We start from the raw sequence: 20,767 nt of genomic DNA, 5'->3' as shown, positions 1-20,767 counted from the left end.
ACTGTATTGATTACATTTTAATCAAATGTAACTGGAAATCATCAGTTCAAAATGTTAGAACTTTAAAAACTCCAGATTTCGACACTAACCATGAACTGCTTGTGGCAAAAATAAAACTAAAATTTACTAACCGCAAGTCACGAGCTTTTATCAACAAAATGGACATGTCAAAACTGAAAGAGAAATTTGTGCAAGACAACTATTAAACACTAATAGAAAATGAGATCAGACGATTAACCTACGATAATATAGAAAATACATGAAATCAAGGTAAAAAAATTATTATAAATACTGCACAAAACATACTTGGAACAACAGCAAGACCAAATCATGAATGAATAACCCCTGAAATTTTAAATACTTTAGAAGAAAAAAAGAGCAGCAAAGCATATATTAAATATAAAAATTACAGAAGAAAATAAACAACACTATAAGAACCTTTAAAACAAAATTGATAAAATGTGCATATCTGCCAAAAATGATTGGTTGGAGGAAAAAAGCAAAACTGTGTGAAGAAGCTAATAAAAGAAATGACAATAAAACTGTACATAAAATTATAAAAGAATTAACTAAGATATATAAAGATAAACCATTAACAATAAAAGATTAAAACAATCTAGAAACTGGATCAATACAAAATATTAAAATAATCTGGAAAGACTACTATCAAACATTATTTCAGAAAGAACATGAGGAGGAAAGTATAACAGAAGAGATGATACATAAAAAGGCACCACCCATAACTGCAATGAACCAAATGAAACTCTCGAAAGCTATGGGCAAAGATAAAATATCTATAGAGCTATGGTGGCAAGGAAGTCATTAACTTCTTAAAGAAATTAGTGAACCAAATTCTTTATACTGGGGTAATCCCAACTGACTGGAAAACAGGAGTTATTATACCAATTCATAAAAAAGGACAAATCTGAAAACACACCCCAAATCAACATCACCAGAGTTAAAGATCGGTACTATCAACATAAGAAGCCTGAATGGCAAAGAAATGGAGCTAGCTGAGGAATTAGATAAGTACCAGATCGACATAATAGGGGTGACTGAAACAAAAAAGACAAAAGCCAAAGACATAAAAAGGAAAAGTTGGTCCTTGTTGGGGATCTAAATAGCAGAGTAGGCAATGATTGTGAGACATACAAAAATATTTTGGGAAAATTTGGAGAAAAGAGCAAAGCTAATAATAATAGCAAATATCTGTTGGATTTCTGCTCAGAACATGGACTGGTTATTACTAACACCATGTTCAAACATAAAAATGTGCACAAATTCACATGGAGAGAAGAGGCAAGGAATAAGAAAAGTCTCATTGACTATGTTATTGTTGATAATGTTTTCTCCCTGGTGCAGGACACCAGAGTGTACAGAGGATTTGAAATTGGAAGTGATCACTACTTAGTCTTGACCAGGATAAAATTGAATTTCATACTGAAAAGAATAACATGTAAGAAAGTTTTAAAGCGAATAAAAGTTGAGCAGCTCTCAGATGTGAACTGTAGACTAAAATACACAAAGATTATTGAAGAAAAAATGAAAGAGTTTGAGAACAGGAATCAAGCCTTGAAGAAAGCTCTGATTGATTCAGCTGGAGAGGCATGTGGTGAAGTTGTCTGCAAGGATAGAAAAATTAGAACTCCATGGTGGACACAGAAAGTTAAAGAGGCAGTGAAGGAAAAGAAGAAAGCATATCAAAAGTTCCTGGCAAATAAGTCAGCTTGTGCTCTTAGAGAATACAGAGACAAATGCAAGAATGCTAAACACTGTGTAAAACTAGCTAAACAAAAGTCATGGGAGAACTTTGGCAAGAATATAGAAAATAAATATCAAGAAGGTGGCAAAATATTCTGGAGGTTGTTGGAGAAGCTTAGGAATGGAGGAAAGAGTGCTGTAAAAGGAGTTAGAGATGATAAAGGTGACATGAAAACGGGAGAAAAAGATATCCTTGAAGTATGCAGTAATTACTTTAAAAAACTGCTAAATGAAACAAGCAGTGATGACAGCACAGTGATAAAAAATACTGACCAGACATGCAGTCAGGAATACATATCCATACTTGAAGTAGAAAAAGCAATCAAAGGCTTGAAATGTGGAACGGCAGCAGGAGCAGATGATATTTCGACCAGAAATGCTGAAGTATGATGGTATAAGAGTCTTACAGTGGCTGCACTGCATAGTTCAGAAAGCCTGGACAGAGGGACGAATTCCCGATGATTGCAGTAGAGCTGTCATAGTACCCATATATAAAAAGGGAAATAAAACTGAATGTGAGAATTACAGAGGTATTTCCCTACTGAGTGTTCCTGGCAAGATCTATGCAAATATACTTGAGAAACGGTTGAGAAGAGTTGTGGAAGAAAAGCTTGGTGAAGAACAAGCTGGATTCAGGCCAAATAGTGGCTGACTGAATCAGATCCTCACTTTACGACAAATAGTCGAGAAAGCATGGGAATATAACAAAGATCTGTATTTAAGTTTTATCGATTTGGAAAAGGCATATGACAAGGTGCCAAGAGAGAAGCTATTCAATACACTACAGTTATATGGTTTCAATGGGGCATTATATCAAGCAATACCTAGTCTTTATTTGAGTTGTAAGTGATAAAAAATAATGTCAGCAGTTAGAATTGAAGGAAGTACAAGAAGATGGTTTAATGTTAGATGTGGTGTGAGACAAGGATGTACATTATCCCCTCTGTTATTCATTACCTATATGGATCACATTATGAAGGAAAGTGGTATTAAACATGATATCAAAATTGGAGATGTTAAAGCCAGCTCTTTGCTTTATGCGGATGATGTTATACTTCTAAATAAATCCGCTACAAGTCTGCAAGATTCGCTGACTAAATTGAATAACTGTTGTAATAGATATGGTATGGAGGTCAGTAATAAAAATACAAAGACAATGAAAATAGGCAGAATCATTGAAAATGTCAACTGTGTTGTGAATGGAGAACCTGCGGAACAAGTGAAACATTTCAGCTACTTAGGCAAGATTTTTAATGAAGATCAGCAAAGCTGATATGGTGAGAAGTCAATTGAATAAATTCATATGGAATAAGAAAGAAATTAGTCAGCACACTAAATTAGCTGTATACAAGACAGTGTTCAAACCAGTTTTAACTTATGGATCTGAGAGCTGGGTCAGAAGTAAAACACTTGACCAAAGACTAGAGACTGCAGATATGAGAGTCCTGAGAAAGATTAGGGGCATGAACAGATGGTATCAATGGCAATATCATATTAAAAACGAGGATATTAGGAAAGAACTTGACATTGTCAGCATCCAGGAATGTGTTAGCAGAGCTAATCTCAGGTGGTATGGTCACTTAGACAGAATGGGCGAAGAAAGATTAGCAAAACAAATGTTCTCTGCCAGATTGGCAGGAAAACGACCCAGAGGAAGACCAAGATATAGGTGGATTGATACGGTACAAAGTGCCTTAGACGATAGAAATATAAGATCTGATAATGTTGGAGTCTTGACAAGTAACAGACTGATTTGGATGAAAATTGTAGATAGGAAGTTAGTAATGATGTAATTTTTTTCATGTAGTACTATCATATCCTGTACACCCCTTGAGGGTTCATGGCAGGAATTTGATGATGATGATGATGAAGATGATAAAAAAGGAGACAAAAGAATATGTGAAAATTATGTCCCATAACACTCTTAAGTCATAGCTATAAACCATTCATCCGAATTATTCAAAAGAAAACACAGGTGCTTACAGAAAAAATCATAGAAGAAAATCAAGCAGAATTCAGGCCACATAGATCAGATCTTCACCATTAATAATATAGCAGAAAAATATTGGGAATACAACCTGCCCATTTTATAGATTTCAAGCAAGCCTATTCAGTTAACAGAAACAAATTGATCACCATTTTAAAGAATGTAAGAATGGATTCAGATATTTTAACATTTATTACAAATTATTATGGAGACACTAAAGCTTTTATTAAAATGAACAATATTAAAACTAAGGATTTCAAAGTTAAGAAAGGTGTAATGCAGGATTGCCCTCTTTCATATTGCTAGAAGAAGTCTGTAAAATCATAGCTGAAGAACTAGGTGTAAAAATCAATGGCACCAACATTAATCACATCAAATACGCTGATGATATCATTATCCTAGCAGATTCAAAACCACAGTTAAAAAATTAATATCCTCATCATCATCATCATCAAATTCCTGCCATGTACCCTCAAGGGGTGTACAGGATATGATAGGTACTACATGAAAAAAATTACATCATTACTAACTTCCTATCTATAATTTTCATCCAAATCAGTCTGTTACTTGTCAAGACTCCAAGATTATCAGATCTTATATTTCTATCGTCTAAGGCGCTTTGTACTGTATCAATCCACCTATATCTTAGTCTTCCCCTGAGTCTTTTGCAGCTAACCTGCCAGAGAACACTTGTTTTGCTAATCTTTCTTCGCCCATTCTGTTTAAGTGACCAAACCACCTGAGATTAGCTCTGCTAACACATTCCTGGATGCAGACAATGTCAAGTTCTTTCCTAATATCCTCATTTTTAATATGATATTGCCATTGATGCGATCTGTTCACGCCTATAATCTTTCTCAGGACTCTCATGTCTGCGGTCTCTAGTCTTTGGTCAAGTGTTTTACTTCTGACCCAGCTCTCAGATCCATAAGTTAAAACTGGTTTGAACACTGTCTTGTATACAGTAATAATAAAAATTAAGTGTTCTGACTAATTTCTACCTTATTCCATATGAATTTATTCAATTGACTTCCCACCATACCAGCTTTGCTGATTCTGTTGTCATCATTATTATCAACATCATCAAATTCCTGCCATGTACCCTCAAGGGGTGTACCGGATATGACAGTACTACATGAAAAAATTACATCATTACTAACTTCCTATCTACAATTTTCCTCCAAATCAGTCTGTTACTTGTCAAGACTCCAACATTATCAGATCTTATATTTCTATAGTCTAAGGCACTTTGTACCGTATCAATCCACCTATATCTTCGTCTTCCTCTGGGTCGTTTTCCTGCCAACCTGGCAAGGAACACTTGTTTTGCTAATCTTTCCTCTCCCATTCTATTTAAGTGACCATACCACCTGAGATTAGCTCTGCTAACGCATTCCTGGATGCTGACAATGTCAAGTTCTTTCCTAATATCCTCATTTTTAATATGATATTGCCATTGATGCCATCTGTTCATGCCTCTAATCTTTCTCAGGACTCTCATATCTGCAGTCTCTAGTCTTTGGTCAAGTGTTTTACTTCTGACCCAGCTCTCAGATCCATAAGTTAAAACTGGTTTGAACACTATCTTGTATACAGCTAATTTAGTGTTCCGACTAATTTCTTTCTTATTCCATATGAATTTATTCAATTGACTTCCCACCATACCAGCTTTGCTGATTCTGTTGTCTATTTCTATATTTAATTTACCATCTTCAGTAAAAATCGTGCCTAAGTAGCTGAAATGTTTTACTTGTTCCACAGGTTCTCCATTCACAACACAGTTGACATTTTCAATGATTCTGCCTATTTTCATTGTCTTTTTATTGCTGACCTTCATACCATATCTGTTACAACAGCTATTCAATTTAGTCAGAGAATCTTGCAGACTTGTAGCGGATTTATTTAGAAGTATAACATCATCTGCATACAGCAAAGAGCTGACATTAACATCTCCAATTTTGATATCAGGTTTAATACCACATTCCTTCATAATGTGATCCATATAGATAATGAATAACAGAGGGGATAATGTACATCTTTGTCTCACACCAGATTTAACATTAAACCATCTTCCTATACTTCCTTCAATTCTAACTGCTGTCTGTTGTCTATTTCTATATTTAATTTACCATCTTCACTAAAAATCGTGCCTAAGTAGCTGAAATGTTTTACTTGTTCCACAGGTTCTCCATTCACAACACAGTTGATATTTTCAATGATTCTGCCTATTTTCATTGTCTTTGTCTTTTTATTGCTGACCTTCATACCATATCTATTACCACATTCAATTTAGTTATTCAATTTAGTCAGAGAATCTTCAGACTTGTAGCGGATTTATTTAGAAGTATAACGTCATTCGCATACAGCAAAGAGCTGACATTAACATCTCCAGGTATGAAAATAAATCTTCATAAAACAAAAATAATGAAGATAGGTAGAGAAGAAGAAAATATTTCTATAAATCTTGAAAATCATCCATTGGAACAAGTTAATAAATATGTTTATCTTGGCAGTCTCATTTCCAGTAACCTCAACGACATGGAAACAGTAAAACACAGGCTAAACCTTGGTTGGACCAGTATGGAAAAAATAAAAAAATCCCAACAAGACTAAAACTAAAATTACATAAAACAATTATCATCCCCTCAGCTACCTATGCTTTAGAAGCCTGGAGATTAACTCAACAACCAATCAAGAAACTTCAAGCATTTGAAATGAAATGCCTCAGAAAAATCAACAACACCCACTGGATGCAACACAAGACCAATGATCAAGTCAGAATGGAATTAAACTTCCCAGATGATATAATAGATATAACCATTAAGCATCAGTTGAGATGGTTTGGTCACATTCAGAGAATGGCCCCCTTCATAGATTACCATATTTAGCTCTGAATGGATATATAGGAGGTAAAAGACCTAGAGGCAGACCAAGAAGTAATTGGATAAAGTTGCTGAAAGAACATTCCCATCTGCCCAGCTATAGAGCCATGACTGAGATGGCCAAAGATCGTGATAAGTGGAGAACCTTTCTTCTTAGTGGACTCAACCCGTTACCAAGCAGATGAGATGATGATGATTTAAATTCCCAGTACAGGCAGGTTATTTTACATGGAAAGAGAAAATATATTATACAAACAATTAGATAGGAGAGCAATGGGCTCTCCCCCCCCCTTTCTCCTCCCTTAGCCAACTTGTACATAGAAGAACACTTAGAAAAGCTAGCTATCAATACAGCCACTCTCAAACCAAGGCTTTGGCTAGGCTATGCCGATGATGTGCTTGCTATTTGGCCACATGGCCCAGACATATTGGATACATTCTTAGCGCATTTAAATAGCCAACAGCCAATTTAAAAATCCACTTTACAATGGAACTGGAAGCTAATGACTGTCTGCCCTTCCTGGATACACAAATCACATCTTCCAGGTGGTTCCTTATCATTCTCGGTTACCATCACCCATATCAACAATATGGTATCTTAAAAACACAAATGCACAGAGCTAGAGCGATTTGTTCCAACAACATTACTCTCACTGCTGAACTCACTCACTCACATCACACCTTCCTGGCCAATGGCTATAATCCTCATAAGATAGACAAAATACTATCCCCCCTAGAAATCCTCCCCCATTGTCTACCACAGAAGACTTCAACAAAATTGTCACCATCCCATACATTAAAGGCACATCTGAAAAGATATCTATAGTGCTTAATAAACATCAACTACGCACCGTATTTAAACTGTATGTGAAATTAGCAACTCTCATCCCTCCTTTATCACATCCAGGAGTCTATGAAGTGCCCTCTCTATGTGATCAAGTATTATAGACAAACAGAAAGAACTGTAAACATCTGCTTCTGTGAACATAAAAAATACATCCAGCACTATCGCCATGGCAAGTCAAATCTAGCAGCCCATGCTTTACATACCCCTGCGCACATGATCAATTGGAAAAAAACAAAAGTGCTGCACAAAAGCTTTTATAAGTCAGAGATGTTGTTCCTGAAATCAACAGAAGCCTTGCAACATACTCCAAACCTCAACAAGTATGGCTATATAAATTTGCCAAAGATTTGGGAGACAGTGATCTTAAGGCCAAATTAATACCGGCTTTCTCTCTCAGTCCCCCCCCCCAACATAGATGGCACCTAATTAGGGCGTTAGTCTTTGTGTTGTACATTACAACTGTTTCAAACTAGTCCCATTGTTATACCAGATTGTTGTTGTCTCGCTTACTGTGACAAACTGTTTTTGTGCTCTGAAGATGCTGGATAGAATACCAGCAAAATATCAGCAATAAGTTAATAATTTTCTTTTCAGTTTGTGTTCTCATCTATACCATTAAAATTAGCCATCTACTCCAGCTGGCTTTACATTTCAGTTTTTTTTTTACATCTTTTGCTACCTCTAGTACTCATTTGTACTACTGATTGCATTCCTTTTAAATATTTTCAATCACCATTCTGTCACCTCCTGTTTCATTTAGCATCATTATCATTTCAAAGTTGCATCTCTAATTCCTTTTTCCTTTCCTGATTCCTTTTATGCTCTCATCCATTTATAAGCCTTTTCAATAGCCTCCAGAATGTTTTGCCACCTACCTGATATTTATCTCATATATTCTTAAGTCTTCCCATGACTTCTATTTGGCTACTTTTACACACTGCTTTGCTTTCTTACAGTTTTCTCTATATTCCCTCAAAGCATATGCTAACTTATTTATGAGACATTTTTGATATGCTTCTTTTCCTAGGTCTGCCTCTTTAGCTTGTTGAGTCCACAGTGGAGTTCTGATTTTTCTATTCTTGCAGAATTCACCAAATGCCACTGACTGAATCAATGTTTTCTTCAGGGTCTGACAGCGAGTCTAAAGATTGGTTCTTGTGTTTGAGCTCTTCCTTTATTTATTTTTTTTTTAAATAATAATTGCATATTTAAGTCTACAAAAATGCTCAACTTTGATCCTTTTTTAAAACATTTTTATTTTCAATAAGAAATTCATATTTTATATGAATTTTATATTTTATTTCATTTTATTTGCTCAAGACTACATGGTGATCACTTCCTATTCCATCAAGCATTATGTCCCAAACCAACATGAAGATATCCCTATCAATAACATAGTCAATGAGACTTTTCTTAGTGTGAATTTCAGCACATCTTTATGCTGGAATATGGGTGTTAGAAATTACTAGTTAATGTCTCTAACAGAAATCCAAAAGATATTTACCATTATAATTAGCTATGCTCTTTCCTTCAAATTTTTTCAAAACATTTCTGTATTTTTCATGTTAATTTCCTACTCCTGTTTAGATCTCCAATAAGGACCAACTTTTTCTTTGTGTTAGCTGCCTTCTCTAATGAATCAAAAAATTACTCTACTTCTTCCATAATAGGACATTCATAACCCAATTTCCCATATCACTTTATAAAGATATATTTTAAGAAGATTATCCTTGTTTTTATTGTTGAATACAATATCTTGTATTTAACATTTGTCATTTAAAAGAATCTCACCCTGTTTATGTCTTCTTTGTTTTGCTATTACCACACTGGTAAAAGAATTAGAAAGATATAAGAAAAACATAACAATTGTCAATCTTGTATTTTTCCAATTCTCTGCCAAGTTTTTACTTCTGTTCCACTAATAATTTGTACACTTATGGTGCCTATCCCGGGGCAGAGCTGACTACTACCGGGTGCGTCCCCAGGTGGCGGATCGGGGAACAGCCTTCAGATATGGAGGCTAGCTGCGATATAAGCAGAGCAATCTGGCGAATAAGCAGCCATGGACCAACAGCGACTGAGCTATCAGGGCGTGGGGGAGCAGAAGTGGCAACTCTGTTTCACTTTAAACCTCACAAAGCCCAATGACAACTCGGTGACATGGCGAGTAGTGCCGCCATTAAATAAGCACCTGCTGGGGTCACTGCCCCTGACATTGGGAAGCAGCATTGTCAGTACTGACACAAGGTTCAAGCCAAATGATGATGGAAAAGCTTGTGATCAGAGATTTGCAGATGGCAATATGATTATATTGTGTACATCTGTAATACTGCAGAGCAGAAAGCAAACGGAGAAACTACTGCTCTACCTTATCTCCAGAACAACCATCATGGCGAGCAAACCCTTACAATTGGCCCCAAGTTCCCGGCGTCCCTTAAATGGGACAGGGGTGCGAAGAATCTCCGGACTCAAAATGGTGTCCACTTTTAAAATTGCAACTTGGAATGTCAGAACTCTGTATGAAGCTGGCAAATTAAGAAATGCCACAAGAGAAATGAAGAGGCTGGGCATCCGGATTTTGGGAATTTGCGAGACAAGATGGCCAGGATCTGGAAAGTGTCAACAAGATAATACGACAATGTATTACTCTGGGAATGATGAGAACAAACATCGACATGGTGTAGCTGTAATAGTAGATGAAGAAATCAATAAATCAGTAATAAATTGGATTCCATTTTCTGAAAGGATAATGCTGTTACAACTTAAGGGAAACCCCGTTAACATAAATATCATCCAAGCTTATGCACCCACATCTGACAAAAGTGAAGAAGATGTTGAAGAGTTTTATGAACACCTAAAAGAGATTAAAAACCTAACAAAGAAACATGATATAAGCATAGTGATGGGTGACTTCAATGCAAAAGTGGGAAGAGGGGGTGATGGAGAAATTGTTGGCAAACATGGCTTAGGCACCAGAAACGACAGAGGAGATCACCTAGTCCAGTTCTGTCAGGAAGAAGATCTAACAATAGCAAATACCTGATTTAAACTTCCACCCAGAAGACTGTACACTTGGAAATCACCTAAGATAACCAATATAACATTGTCAGAAATCAAATTGATTATATACTGATAAATAAAAGATTCCACAGTAGTATAAAGAGTGCAAAGACTTATCCTGGAGCAGATATCTCATCAGACCACAATCCCATAGTTGCAGAAGTACGTCTTAGATTAAAATCAGCTAAAAAATCACAAAAGAAGAAAAAGAAAATTGATGTAGAAAAACTGAAAGACCCGAACATAAATAAAAGTGCCAAGACACAGCTTAACCTGAGATTACAACAGATTAACATAGAAGAAAATAAAAGTGTGGAATCTCTTTGGAATAGTTTAAAGAATGCCATGGTAACAACAAGTATTGAAGAAGTGGGTTATGTGAATAATATAAAACAACAGGAATGGATGACAGATGAGATTCTTTCTCTTATTGATACAAGAAGAATGTACAAAAACAAAGACCTTGCCAGGTATACAGAAACACATACATCATCAAGAAAAAAATAAAAGAAGCCAAGGAAAATTGGATGAAAAATTTATGTACTGAAATTGAACTGCTTCAGAAGAAATGTGATAATTTCAATCTGTATAAGAAAATCAACGAAATTTCTGGAAAACTGAGGAAAAAGCAAATAGTGTCTCTAAGAGACGAAAATGGAAAAATAGTTCTAGAAGAAGAGAATAAAGCACAGATTTGGATAAAATATGTAACAGAACTTTTTAATGATACTAAACAGAAGCCTATAAATATAAAAGATAACATTCAAGGACCAGCAATCATGAAATGCGAAATAGAGAATGCTATACGAACAAGTAAAACAGGAAAAGCCAGTGGACCAGATGGTGTGCAAACAGAATTTTTAAAATTAATAGAACCAGATAACATCAAACTTCTTGAAAAACTATTTAATAAAATATATGAAAGTGATGAATTTCCATCAGATTGGCTCAAATCTACATTTATCACTGTCCCAAAGAAACCCAAAGCGAATTCCCGTGGTGACTTCCGACTTATTAGTCTAATGAGCCAAACATTAAAAATTTTTGAAAGTAATTCAGAATCGTATTTATAGAAAAAGCAAAGAAACTCTAAATGAAACACAATTCGGCTTTCGGAATGGTTTTGGTACTAGAGAGGCCCTTTTCTGTACCCAAATATTGATACAAAAAATGCATAGAAAAACAGAAATCTGTCTTTATGTGTTTCATAGATTTTGAAAAAGCATTCGACAAAGTCAGTCACACTAACTTAATAGAAGTCCTTCAACAAATAAGGCTAGACAAACAAGACAAAAGACTAATAACAAATCTGTATTGGAATCAGTCAGCTACCGTTCAATTAGACAACATTACCACCAGTGATATTAACATCAAAAGAGGAGTGAGACAAGGATGTGTGCTCTCACCACTCCTGTTCAACATATATGCAGAGGTAATCTTTAAAAAAGCATTGGAAGAATGTTCAGAGGGAATCACAATAAATGGAAAGATTGTTAACAACCTTCGATATGCAGATGACACCGTGCTAATTGCAGATAATATTATGGATCTCCAAAAACTCATTGACAGAGTATACATAGAAAGCCAAAGAATGGGAATAAATATAAACATCAACAAGACAAAATACATGATCATCAGCAAATATCCAGCCTCATCAATGAAACTAACACTCAATGGGAAAAATTTTGATCAAGTGACAAGATATAAATATCTTGGTTGCTGGCTTAATGAACGGTGGGATCCAGAAATAGATATAAAGACAAGGATTGAAGTTGCACGGCAGTCCTTCATGAAAATGAGAACACTATTCTGCAATAAAGACCTAAACATGGAAGTCAGATGCCGAATGCTGAAATGCTACGTGTGGTCTATTCTGCTCTATGGAGTTCAAACATGGACATTGAAGGCGACAACCATCAAGAAAATCGAAGCCTTTGAGATGTGGCTATACAGAAGAATGCTAAAGATATCATGGACAGAAAAAATTACCAATGAAGATGTCTTAAAATCTATTGGCAAAGCTAAACATCTTGTACAAATAATCAAGAAACGAAAAACATCATATCTTGGCCACATCATGAGAAACAGCAAATACCAACTTCTACAAACTATTTTGATAGGAAGAATTGGTGGCAAAGGAACTAGAGGAAGAAAAAGAATATCATGGTTTGACAACATCAAGATGTGGACAGGAAAGAGCAGTGCACAACTGCTCAGATTAGCACAAGAGCGCAGTTTGTTCGCCAAGATGGTCGCTGACCTTCGATAGAAGAGAGCACAATAAGAAGAAGAAGATGGTGCCTATCTTGAATAATGCTACTGTTGAGTGAATCTTGTTAGTAGCTGATGTTTCCTGACAAAAACAGGGGGGGGAGGCTACCCAGCCAGGATGACATTATCATGTTGTACCATCATTCTTTTTGGTAAGCCAACAAAGAATATAATTTAGCTGCCTAAATCCCAAATTGACAGCCCATCCTTGTTTGTCCAGTATTCAGGCAAATGCCTACTAGTGAGATGCCCCACAAGAGGATGAAAATTGGACATTAATAGATCAGAAGCCCTGGTCGGTTCTCTGCATTCCTTAAATGGCTATGTGGAGGTTGCTTCCCAGTTGTCTAGCTTTGAATCTTAAGCAACACCCAGTATTTTTATTATTCCATTAATATTTTTCCATGTTGAACAAAGTTTAATAATAAATGATACATACAGGCAAACCCTAACATAATGTGTTCCTTGAATCATGTTTGTAAGCTGAATATATGTAATATGAATTATTTTTTTTCATAAAGTATACTGTTAAATTTGCTAGTGAGGTGCTACATAAATTAACTTTATACAAATACAGCAAAAACGAATAATTTGAAAAGAATTAAATTTATTTTAGAGTCCAGTATTTTTAATACATATATTAGGTATTACTGTGCTATAACCCAGATTATCAGATCTGACAATCTGGGTTGCAGATTGTCATATATAATAAAATTAGGCTTCTTCTTCACTTAATTGAGGAAAGTCTCAAGAGAAAGCTGCACAGAACTTTTTTCCCATTCCTGCATACACACATGTTAATAGCAGGCCACATCTCTGTTAACAGCTTTGCAGACTGCAGAACTTCTTTCAGTATTTAGATTGTTATCCTGTAGTACCATGGAAGCCACCTCATAATTTGATTTAAAAAATCTGCAAGAACTTTAGTTGTCAAAACTTTTTTTAGAAAGGCTCAAACTATTTTTGATGTCCTCATCTGCCTCCTCTCCAAGCTCCTTTGCATTTCAATTAGCTTATCACTTGTCAGTTCAACTTAATGAGAATCAGTTAACTTGAAGAATCCATTTCCAAGTCCAATCTCAATCCCATTTATACAACTACTAAGCCATTTGTTCTTTAGTTTGTTCAGAATCCTGAACCAGAAACAAGCTATACCACAGTTTTCTTCAACTGGTTCATTGTTGATGAATTTTATTTCTTTTCAGCATAGTCAATGTTTCTGACTACTTCTAAGATGCTGTATTTCAAGAAGTCTTTACGGGTTACTCTACATTGGTAGAAGCTACAGCCTGACTAACAGCATGACATAAAAGAAACATTCAAAGGTTGCAATATCATTTGGTCCACATCTGACAACCATTGAAAGCTCTTAGATTTTCAGTGGCAAACTACAAGTGGCTTTAGTTTATAGCATCCCCACCAAGTAGAAAGATTAGAAAATCCTTTGAAATTTATCTTCCCAGTTACCACAGAAGTTCATGACATCATCTTTCCAGTAAAGGATGGTGTCGGCAACACTGAAAATTTCACAAGAGTAGTAAACTTCTTCAATAAATTTTGATAATATTAAAGGAAATTCTTTGAATGGATCATTATTGGCACTTGCAAACTCATCAGATGATGAAAGGATTTTTGTGTTTATCTTTTTCTTTGATCTAGCAAACCACTTAGCCCAAGCCTTAAAATCAACAGAATCATATGTCATTTCTCCTATGCACATTTTAATGTCTGGAAAAAGACTTCTAGCTTTTTTTTTTTGAATCAATTCAGTACTCAAGTGCCCCTCCCCCACCCATTTAGATTCTGAATCCAAGCAGAGCCTGCAATACAAGTATAATCACAAATTATTGTGACTTTTAAAACTATTGCAACTGAAACAAGAAATCCCCATTTTCTTATTGATCACTTAACTATGTTCATTTTAGTTTCTATTAAAATCAATCTATATTTTTTGCCATTTTAAGTCCTTTCATAATCACTGTCTCTGTTTTCCATATTTCAAGCTAATAAAAACTAGTAGAACCTTCTGTGCGACCATAGGCACAAATAAGTCCTCACTGTTCAGCTCCCCATTCTGATATTTGCCCACATCGCTCTACTTGATATTGCATACCATTCAAGAAAATTATCCTAAGGAAGAAGTGGAGGAATTTTCTGAGGCATTAGAGAAAGCAACCGACAGTAAAAAAGAGAAAACTGGTTTTCATTGGAGATCTAAACAGAAAAGTAGGAAAGGATTACCAGACAAAGAGAAATGTTTTGAGAAAACTTGGAGAAAAGAGCAAAACTAATAATAATGGTAAGTGCCTGTTGGATTTCTGCCCATGGCATGGGCTAGTTATTACTAACAGCATGTTCCAACATAAAAATGTGCACAAATTCACATGAAAAGAAGATGCAAAAAAATAAGAAAAGTCACATTGATTATGTTATTGTTGATAGCGATATTTTCCCCACTAGTTCAGTACACAAGAGCAAACTGAGGATTTAAAATTGGAGGTGATCATTTAGTTTTGAGCAGCATAAAACTGAATTTCATACTGAAAAGAAGAGTGTATAAGAAAATTCTAAAATGAATCAAAATTGAGCAGCTTTCAGATGTGAACTGTAGACAAAAATACACAAACATTATTGAAGAAAAAATGAAAGAGTTTGAAAAGAGGAACCAAACATTGGAGATTTAGTGGCAAATCCTGAAAAAAACATTGATTGGTTCAGCCAGAGAGATATGTGTTGAGGTTGTCTGCAAGGACAGAAAAATTAGAATTCCATGGTAGATTCAGGAAGTTAAAGAAGCAGTGAAAGAAAAGAAGAAAGCATATCAAAACTTCCTGGCAAATAAATCAGCTTCTGCTCTTAGATAATACAAATGTAAGCAAGCAAAGCATTGTGTTATGTAAAATTAGTTAAACAAAAGTCATGGGAAGACTTTGTTAAGAACATAGAAAAGAAATATTAGGAAGGTTGGAAAATATTTTTAGAGACTGTTGATAAAGCTTAGAAATGGAGGAAAGAGTACTGTAAAAGGAATCAGAGATGATAAAGGTGACATGAGAACTGGTTCGAAGAATTGCTAAATGAAACAAGCAATGACAGAACCATAATAGAAAATTTTCAAGAGAAATGAAAAGAGGAACATATCAATACTTGAGATAGAAAAAGCCATCAAAAACTGAAATGTGGAAAGGCAGCTAGAGTAGATGATATCTGACCAGAAATGCTTAAATATGAAATAAGTTTTTCCGATCCTGTACTGCCCCTTGAGAGTACATGTCAGGAATTTGATGATGATGACAAAAACTAGTGTGGTAGCATGTTAACATGCAGAATATGTTCAGTAACTGAAGCATATCCAATGCTACAGAATGGAGAATTAACAAATGAAATTTCTCACAGTGCAAAGTAAAATGTTTGCAAAAGCAGAGTTCTGTGTTAATCAATTGGGGGTTGCAATTTATTAATCTGTGCAATGCTCATAAATATAAATGCTTGTTTCTTGAAAGTAAGCAGAGGTTTGCCTGTATTTCAAAATGACACAGTAAGAGTTCTAAATTTTTAATCCCCCACCCTACCTCAATAATTTATCTACCTGAATGGAATCACTTCTCTGCATACTGGAATGAATAAAAACATCAACACAACTGTATTTATAACATCAACCCACTTCTCGTGGAAAGGCTTAGATGTTGGTTATGCATTTTTTATTAAGTAATTTAAGGAAATTACATCAACTAGGATTGGGGGGGGGGTGGGGGGGGGGGGGGGTGGGGGGGGGGGGGGGTGGGGGGGGGGGGGGGTGGGGGGGGGGGGGGGTGGGGGGGGGGGGGGGTGGGGGGGGGGGGGGGTGGGGGGGGGGGGGGGTGGGGGGGGGGGGGGGTGGGGGGGGGGGGGGGTGGGGGGGGGGGGGGGTGGGGGGGGGGGGGGGTGGGGGGGGGGGGGGGTGGGGGGGGGGGGGGGTGGGGGGGGGGGGGGGTGGGGGGGGGGGGGGGTGGGGGGGGGGGGGGGTGGGGGGGGGGGGGGGTGGGGGGGGGGGGGGGTGGGGGGGGGGGGGGGTGGGGGGGGGGGGGGGTGGGGGGGGGGGGGGGTGGGGGGGGGGGGGGGTGGGGGGGGGGGGGGGTGGGGGGGGGGGGGGGTGGGGGGGGGGGGGGGTGGGGGGGGGGGGGGGTGGGGGGGGGGGGGGGTGGGGGGGGGGGGGGGTGGGGGGGGGGGGGGGTGGGGGGGGGGGGGGGTGGGGGGGGACGCACTAAAATACGCAAAGCAAACAAAACAAAACTAACCAATATTAAGTAATTTATATAGATAACTGAAAATGATACTTATCTTATCTGGAGCTTGCACGAACACTACACATTACGAATTCATCTAGCGGCGACTTCCCGACATAGATTATGTTATAAAACACTTTAGTACACTAACCAGGCTAATAAAGCTCCAATAATATACCAAAATTACACACTTAAGTCCATTAAATTGAATCCAAAACATCAATAAATCAACAAAAAATACAAATCTCTCAGGAGCTCTCCGATAGCACGTCCGTTCACCAGCTAGCCTCGACACATAAACAACCAACAGTCTCATGCAGCCAAATTCACCCTGGAAGAGGAAGAAAATAACTGCCTTCCTTTCTTAGACACACTAGTCACCCACCAGCCTGACGAAATCTTGGTTTTCTCAGTCTATAGAAAGCCCACCCATACAGGCAGATACATTCACCAACAATCCCACCACCCCTCCTCACAACAATATGGAGTCATTAAGACACTATATAACAGGGCTAAACTTATCTGTTCAAATGACAATGCCCTAACCACAGAACTAAATCACATTCTCAACACTTTCTCAGCCAATGGCTACCCTCCCCCAAAAAAAATCCAAAAAATATTGAAACCAGTAAACCACAACCCCCCCCCCCCCCCACCTCACAGCAAGGATTACTCTAAATCCATCACCATACCCTATATCCAAGGCACCTCAGAAAAAATTACAAAAATCCTAAAAAAACATGACTTAACTTCTTGTTACAGACCATATAAAAGACAGCTGTAAGCTGTCCTACTTTGGCCAAACAGGCAGGACAGCCAATATCAGAATTTCAGAACACAAGGACTACATCCGGTTTCACCAATACAGCCACTCTGGTCTTGCTGACCATGCACTGGATACCTGCCATAGAATACGATGGAAGAAAGCCACGATAGTACACCGTAGTAAATACAAATATGAAAGGCTTTTCATGGAATCAGCTTCAGCCCTAAGAAACAATCCAAACCTCAACAAATTTGGCTGCATGAGACTGCCTCAAATTTGGGAAACCTACATCAGAAGACCTTCAGCCCAATCACCCAAGAATACCAACATTGCCCGTTAAGGGGCACCATCAGGACCTTAGGAGAAATAATAGCTTCCTGCTTTTTCCTCATGTGCCTGTGTGCACGTATCTTGTTCTTAAGTTTCTTGAAAATGGTAACGTGACGTTGCCGAAATACTGAAGTATATTAAAATTTATTTTAATGTATATCCTAGTTGACATTGTAATTTCCTTTAAATTACTTAGTAAAAAATCAAACCACTTCATTGATCCTAAATCAATTGATTTAAATTAATGGGTCACTATGTGCGGCAATCTCAATGAGAGCTTACAAGTAGTACTATTTTATAAAAATGAAATAGCAAAGCACTCACAAAAATTTCAAAATTTCAAATTCAATTTTAAAACTCAGTGTACAAAAATACACTGAAAATAGCAAGCAGATAAACAGTATATAATCTTAACATACACACATTTAGCAAATGAATTCGTAAAAATATGAGGGATGGAGGAGATTTACATTTACTAAAATTTACATTCACTCTTATCATTTGTAAACTGCTGTGTTCTATGAACTTTATATTTGTAATAAATTACTTAAAAATCTGTGAACATTAACTACTCAAATATTTATATGGATGAAATATATATGCCATTTTATGCTTCAAATCAATGTTATTTTAATGGAAATTTCATATCGATTTCAATGGATACATTGCACTGATGTTTTGAATACATAAACACATCAAGGGTAGCAAGGGGTGGCTAGAGTTGTTGCATTGTTTAGTATTACTTATTTCTTTACTGGAATATGTTATATATATCATGGTTTGTAACTAATAATTTTTGATAGTACTCAAAAAGTCAAATTACTAGTTAACTTTGTTCAAGGATAACCAGGGAGATGGGTTGAAAAAAATCTGTTTTTTTACAGAATGTTACTTCTCAGACATTATTTTAAACTAGCTTTTTTTTTTTTAATATCAAATATAAGAAAGAACTTTTAGAGGAAATGCTGCCTCACCTGACGATATTTATTTTTACTTGCAAAATTTGCAAGTAATTTCTCCTCATCTTCAGCTTCATCGGTATCAGGTTTCTGGTTTGTAACAGGCATATATTCTAATATCTTCTGAACGTCTGGTTCAAAACCCATATCTATCATACGATCAGCCTAAAAAACAAAACCTAATTAAATATTTTATCTTTCTTAAGTTAAATTATGATTTAGCTTAAGATCAAAATGAATTATTAAAATTAAAATCTGGTTAAAATTAATGTGTATGAATTTTAATCGGTATTAAGTTAATCAATATTATGAACTCAAAAATAAAGAATTAAATTTTAACAAAATTAGTTAAAGGTAATAAACAAAACCTATTAGAGGTTTATAAGATAAATCAATCTTCAGGATTTCTAAAACATCATCGCACACTATCTGTTCATAAATTTTAATATGATATATTTCACGTAATCTCATTTCAAGCATACTGTAAAGATATTTAAATATCTTCACATGATTTTTTTTAATGCAAGAATATACAAGTGAAACTACAAGCACTGCTGCTATATAGTAGCAGTGCTTGTAGTTTCACTATTATAAAATGCCTAGTGAGACCATTAAGCCTAACCACACCTCATGGTTATTAGTCAACTAGTGAAACACGTTTTCCAATTTAGCAACAACACTAAGAATCAGCAAGATGTACTTCCTATGTTGTTGGAATTAAAATACTGTAGAAGTTTTATACTGAGTACATGAAATAGATAAAGTGGAAAAGAAACTTCAACTTCATTGCACAGCTAATAAATGTATCCAGTCTGCTATTACGGAACTTCTGTTTCTGTTTATAATACCCTGCTGTCATGAAATCATTTATGCAGTAGTAAAGTATTGGAATACAGTGTACTGTACTACTGTTATGTGAAGCAAACAGCTGATGAACATGAGAAAAGAATAACTACAGAGATACATGGTAAAAAAGGATAGTTGTAATTGATTCCCTTAAGAAAAATAGATACAAGGAGATATAATAGATATAAGCAGAAATACCAGAACATTGCAACATAAATTGTATTCCATTCCCTTTCTGCACAGTTCATGAAGTAAATTGTTAATGTTTTTGGTGCCTGCTTTAACTAGAAACTCAATATGCTTGCAGTAAGGCATATGTTGAAGATACAGGATTGAATTGTCAATTTCTTGTGAAACTGTGTGCAAAGAGATTTGTTGCTGCCATTTCCTTTAGGGAACTTCCATTAACACAAAATACTTTAGGACTGATGAGGAAAACACATTTTCAGTTTCAAGAACAAAATTAACCAGGCTTCCCCACACTTAATTTCTGTTATGTCTAATTGTTTCTCTGACTATATTAATTTCTGCCTTTGCAGACATTTTATCATTTATGTCATATTTGAATCCAATGTTATATTATAATAATATAATTTTTATTATATACCTCAGGGTTCAGTCCTTGGGCCATTGTTGTTCAATCTATTCATTACTGACATTAGGAAAGGATTGATGATAATGCAAGGATATGCAGGGCAATTAGGAATACTACTGATATCTAGCCCTTACAGAATAATTTGAATAGACTGGAAATTTGGGCAAATAATAATGCCTATCAGTTTAATGTTAGTAA

At 36.2% G+C, this 20,767-nt stretch overlaps 1 protein-coding gene across 1 annotated transcript in view; it reads right to left on the bottom strand.

The window, feature by feature from the left end:
* The window catches only part of LOC150105665 (putative ATP-dependent RNA helicase DDX23), a 238,942-nt gene that overhangs the window by 36,499 nt on the left and 181,676 nt on the right, over nucleotides 1-20,767 (bottom strand). The window contains exon 14 of the mRNA XM_090394985.1: nucleotides 19,144-19,293. Coding sequence (XP_090251111.1) covers nucleotides 19,144-19,293 — 150 coding nt within the window. The remainder of the gene's footprint in view (nucleotides 1-19,143; nucleotides 19,294-20,767) is intronic.

The sequence above is a fragment of the Typopeltis vanoorti genome, chromosome 6 (genome assembly GCF_054136105.1).
Source record: "Typopeltis vanoorti isolate ZY-2024b chromosome 6, IOZ_Tvanoo_1.0, whole genome shotgun sequence".
In the NCBI taxonomy this organism is placed as follows: Eukaryota; Metazoa; Arthropoda; class Arachnida; order Uropygi; family Thelyphonidae; genus Typopeltis; species Typopeltis vanoorti.
The sequence above is the reverse complement of the archived record's forward strand: the minus strand, read 5'-3'. Positions and strand labels throughout refer to the sequence as shown.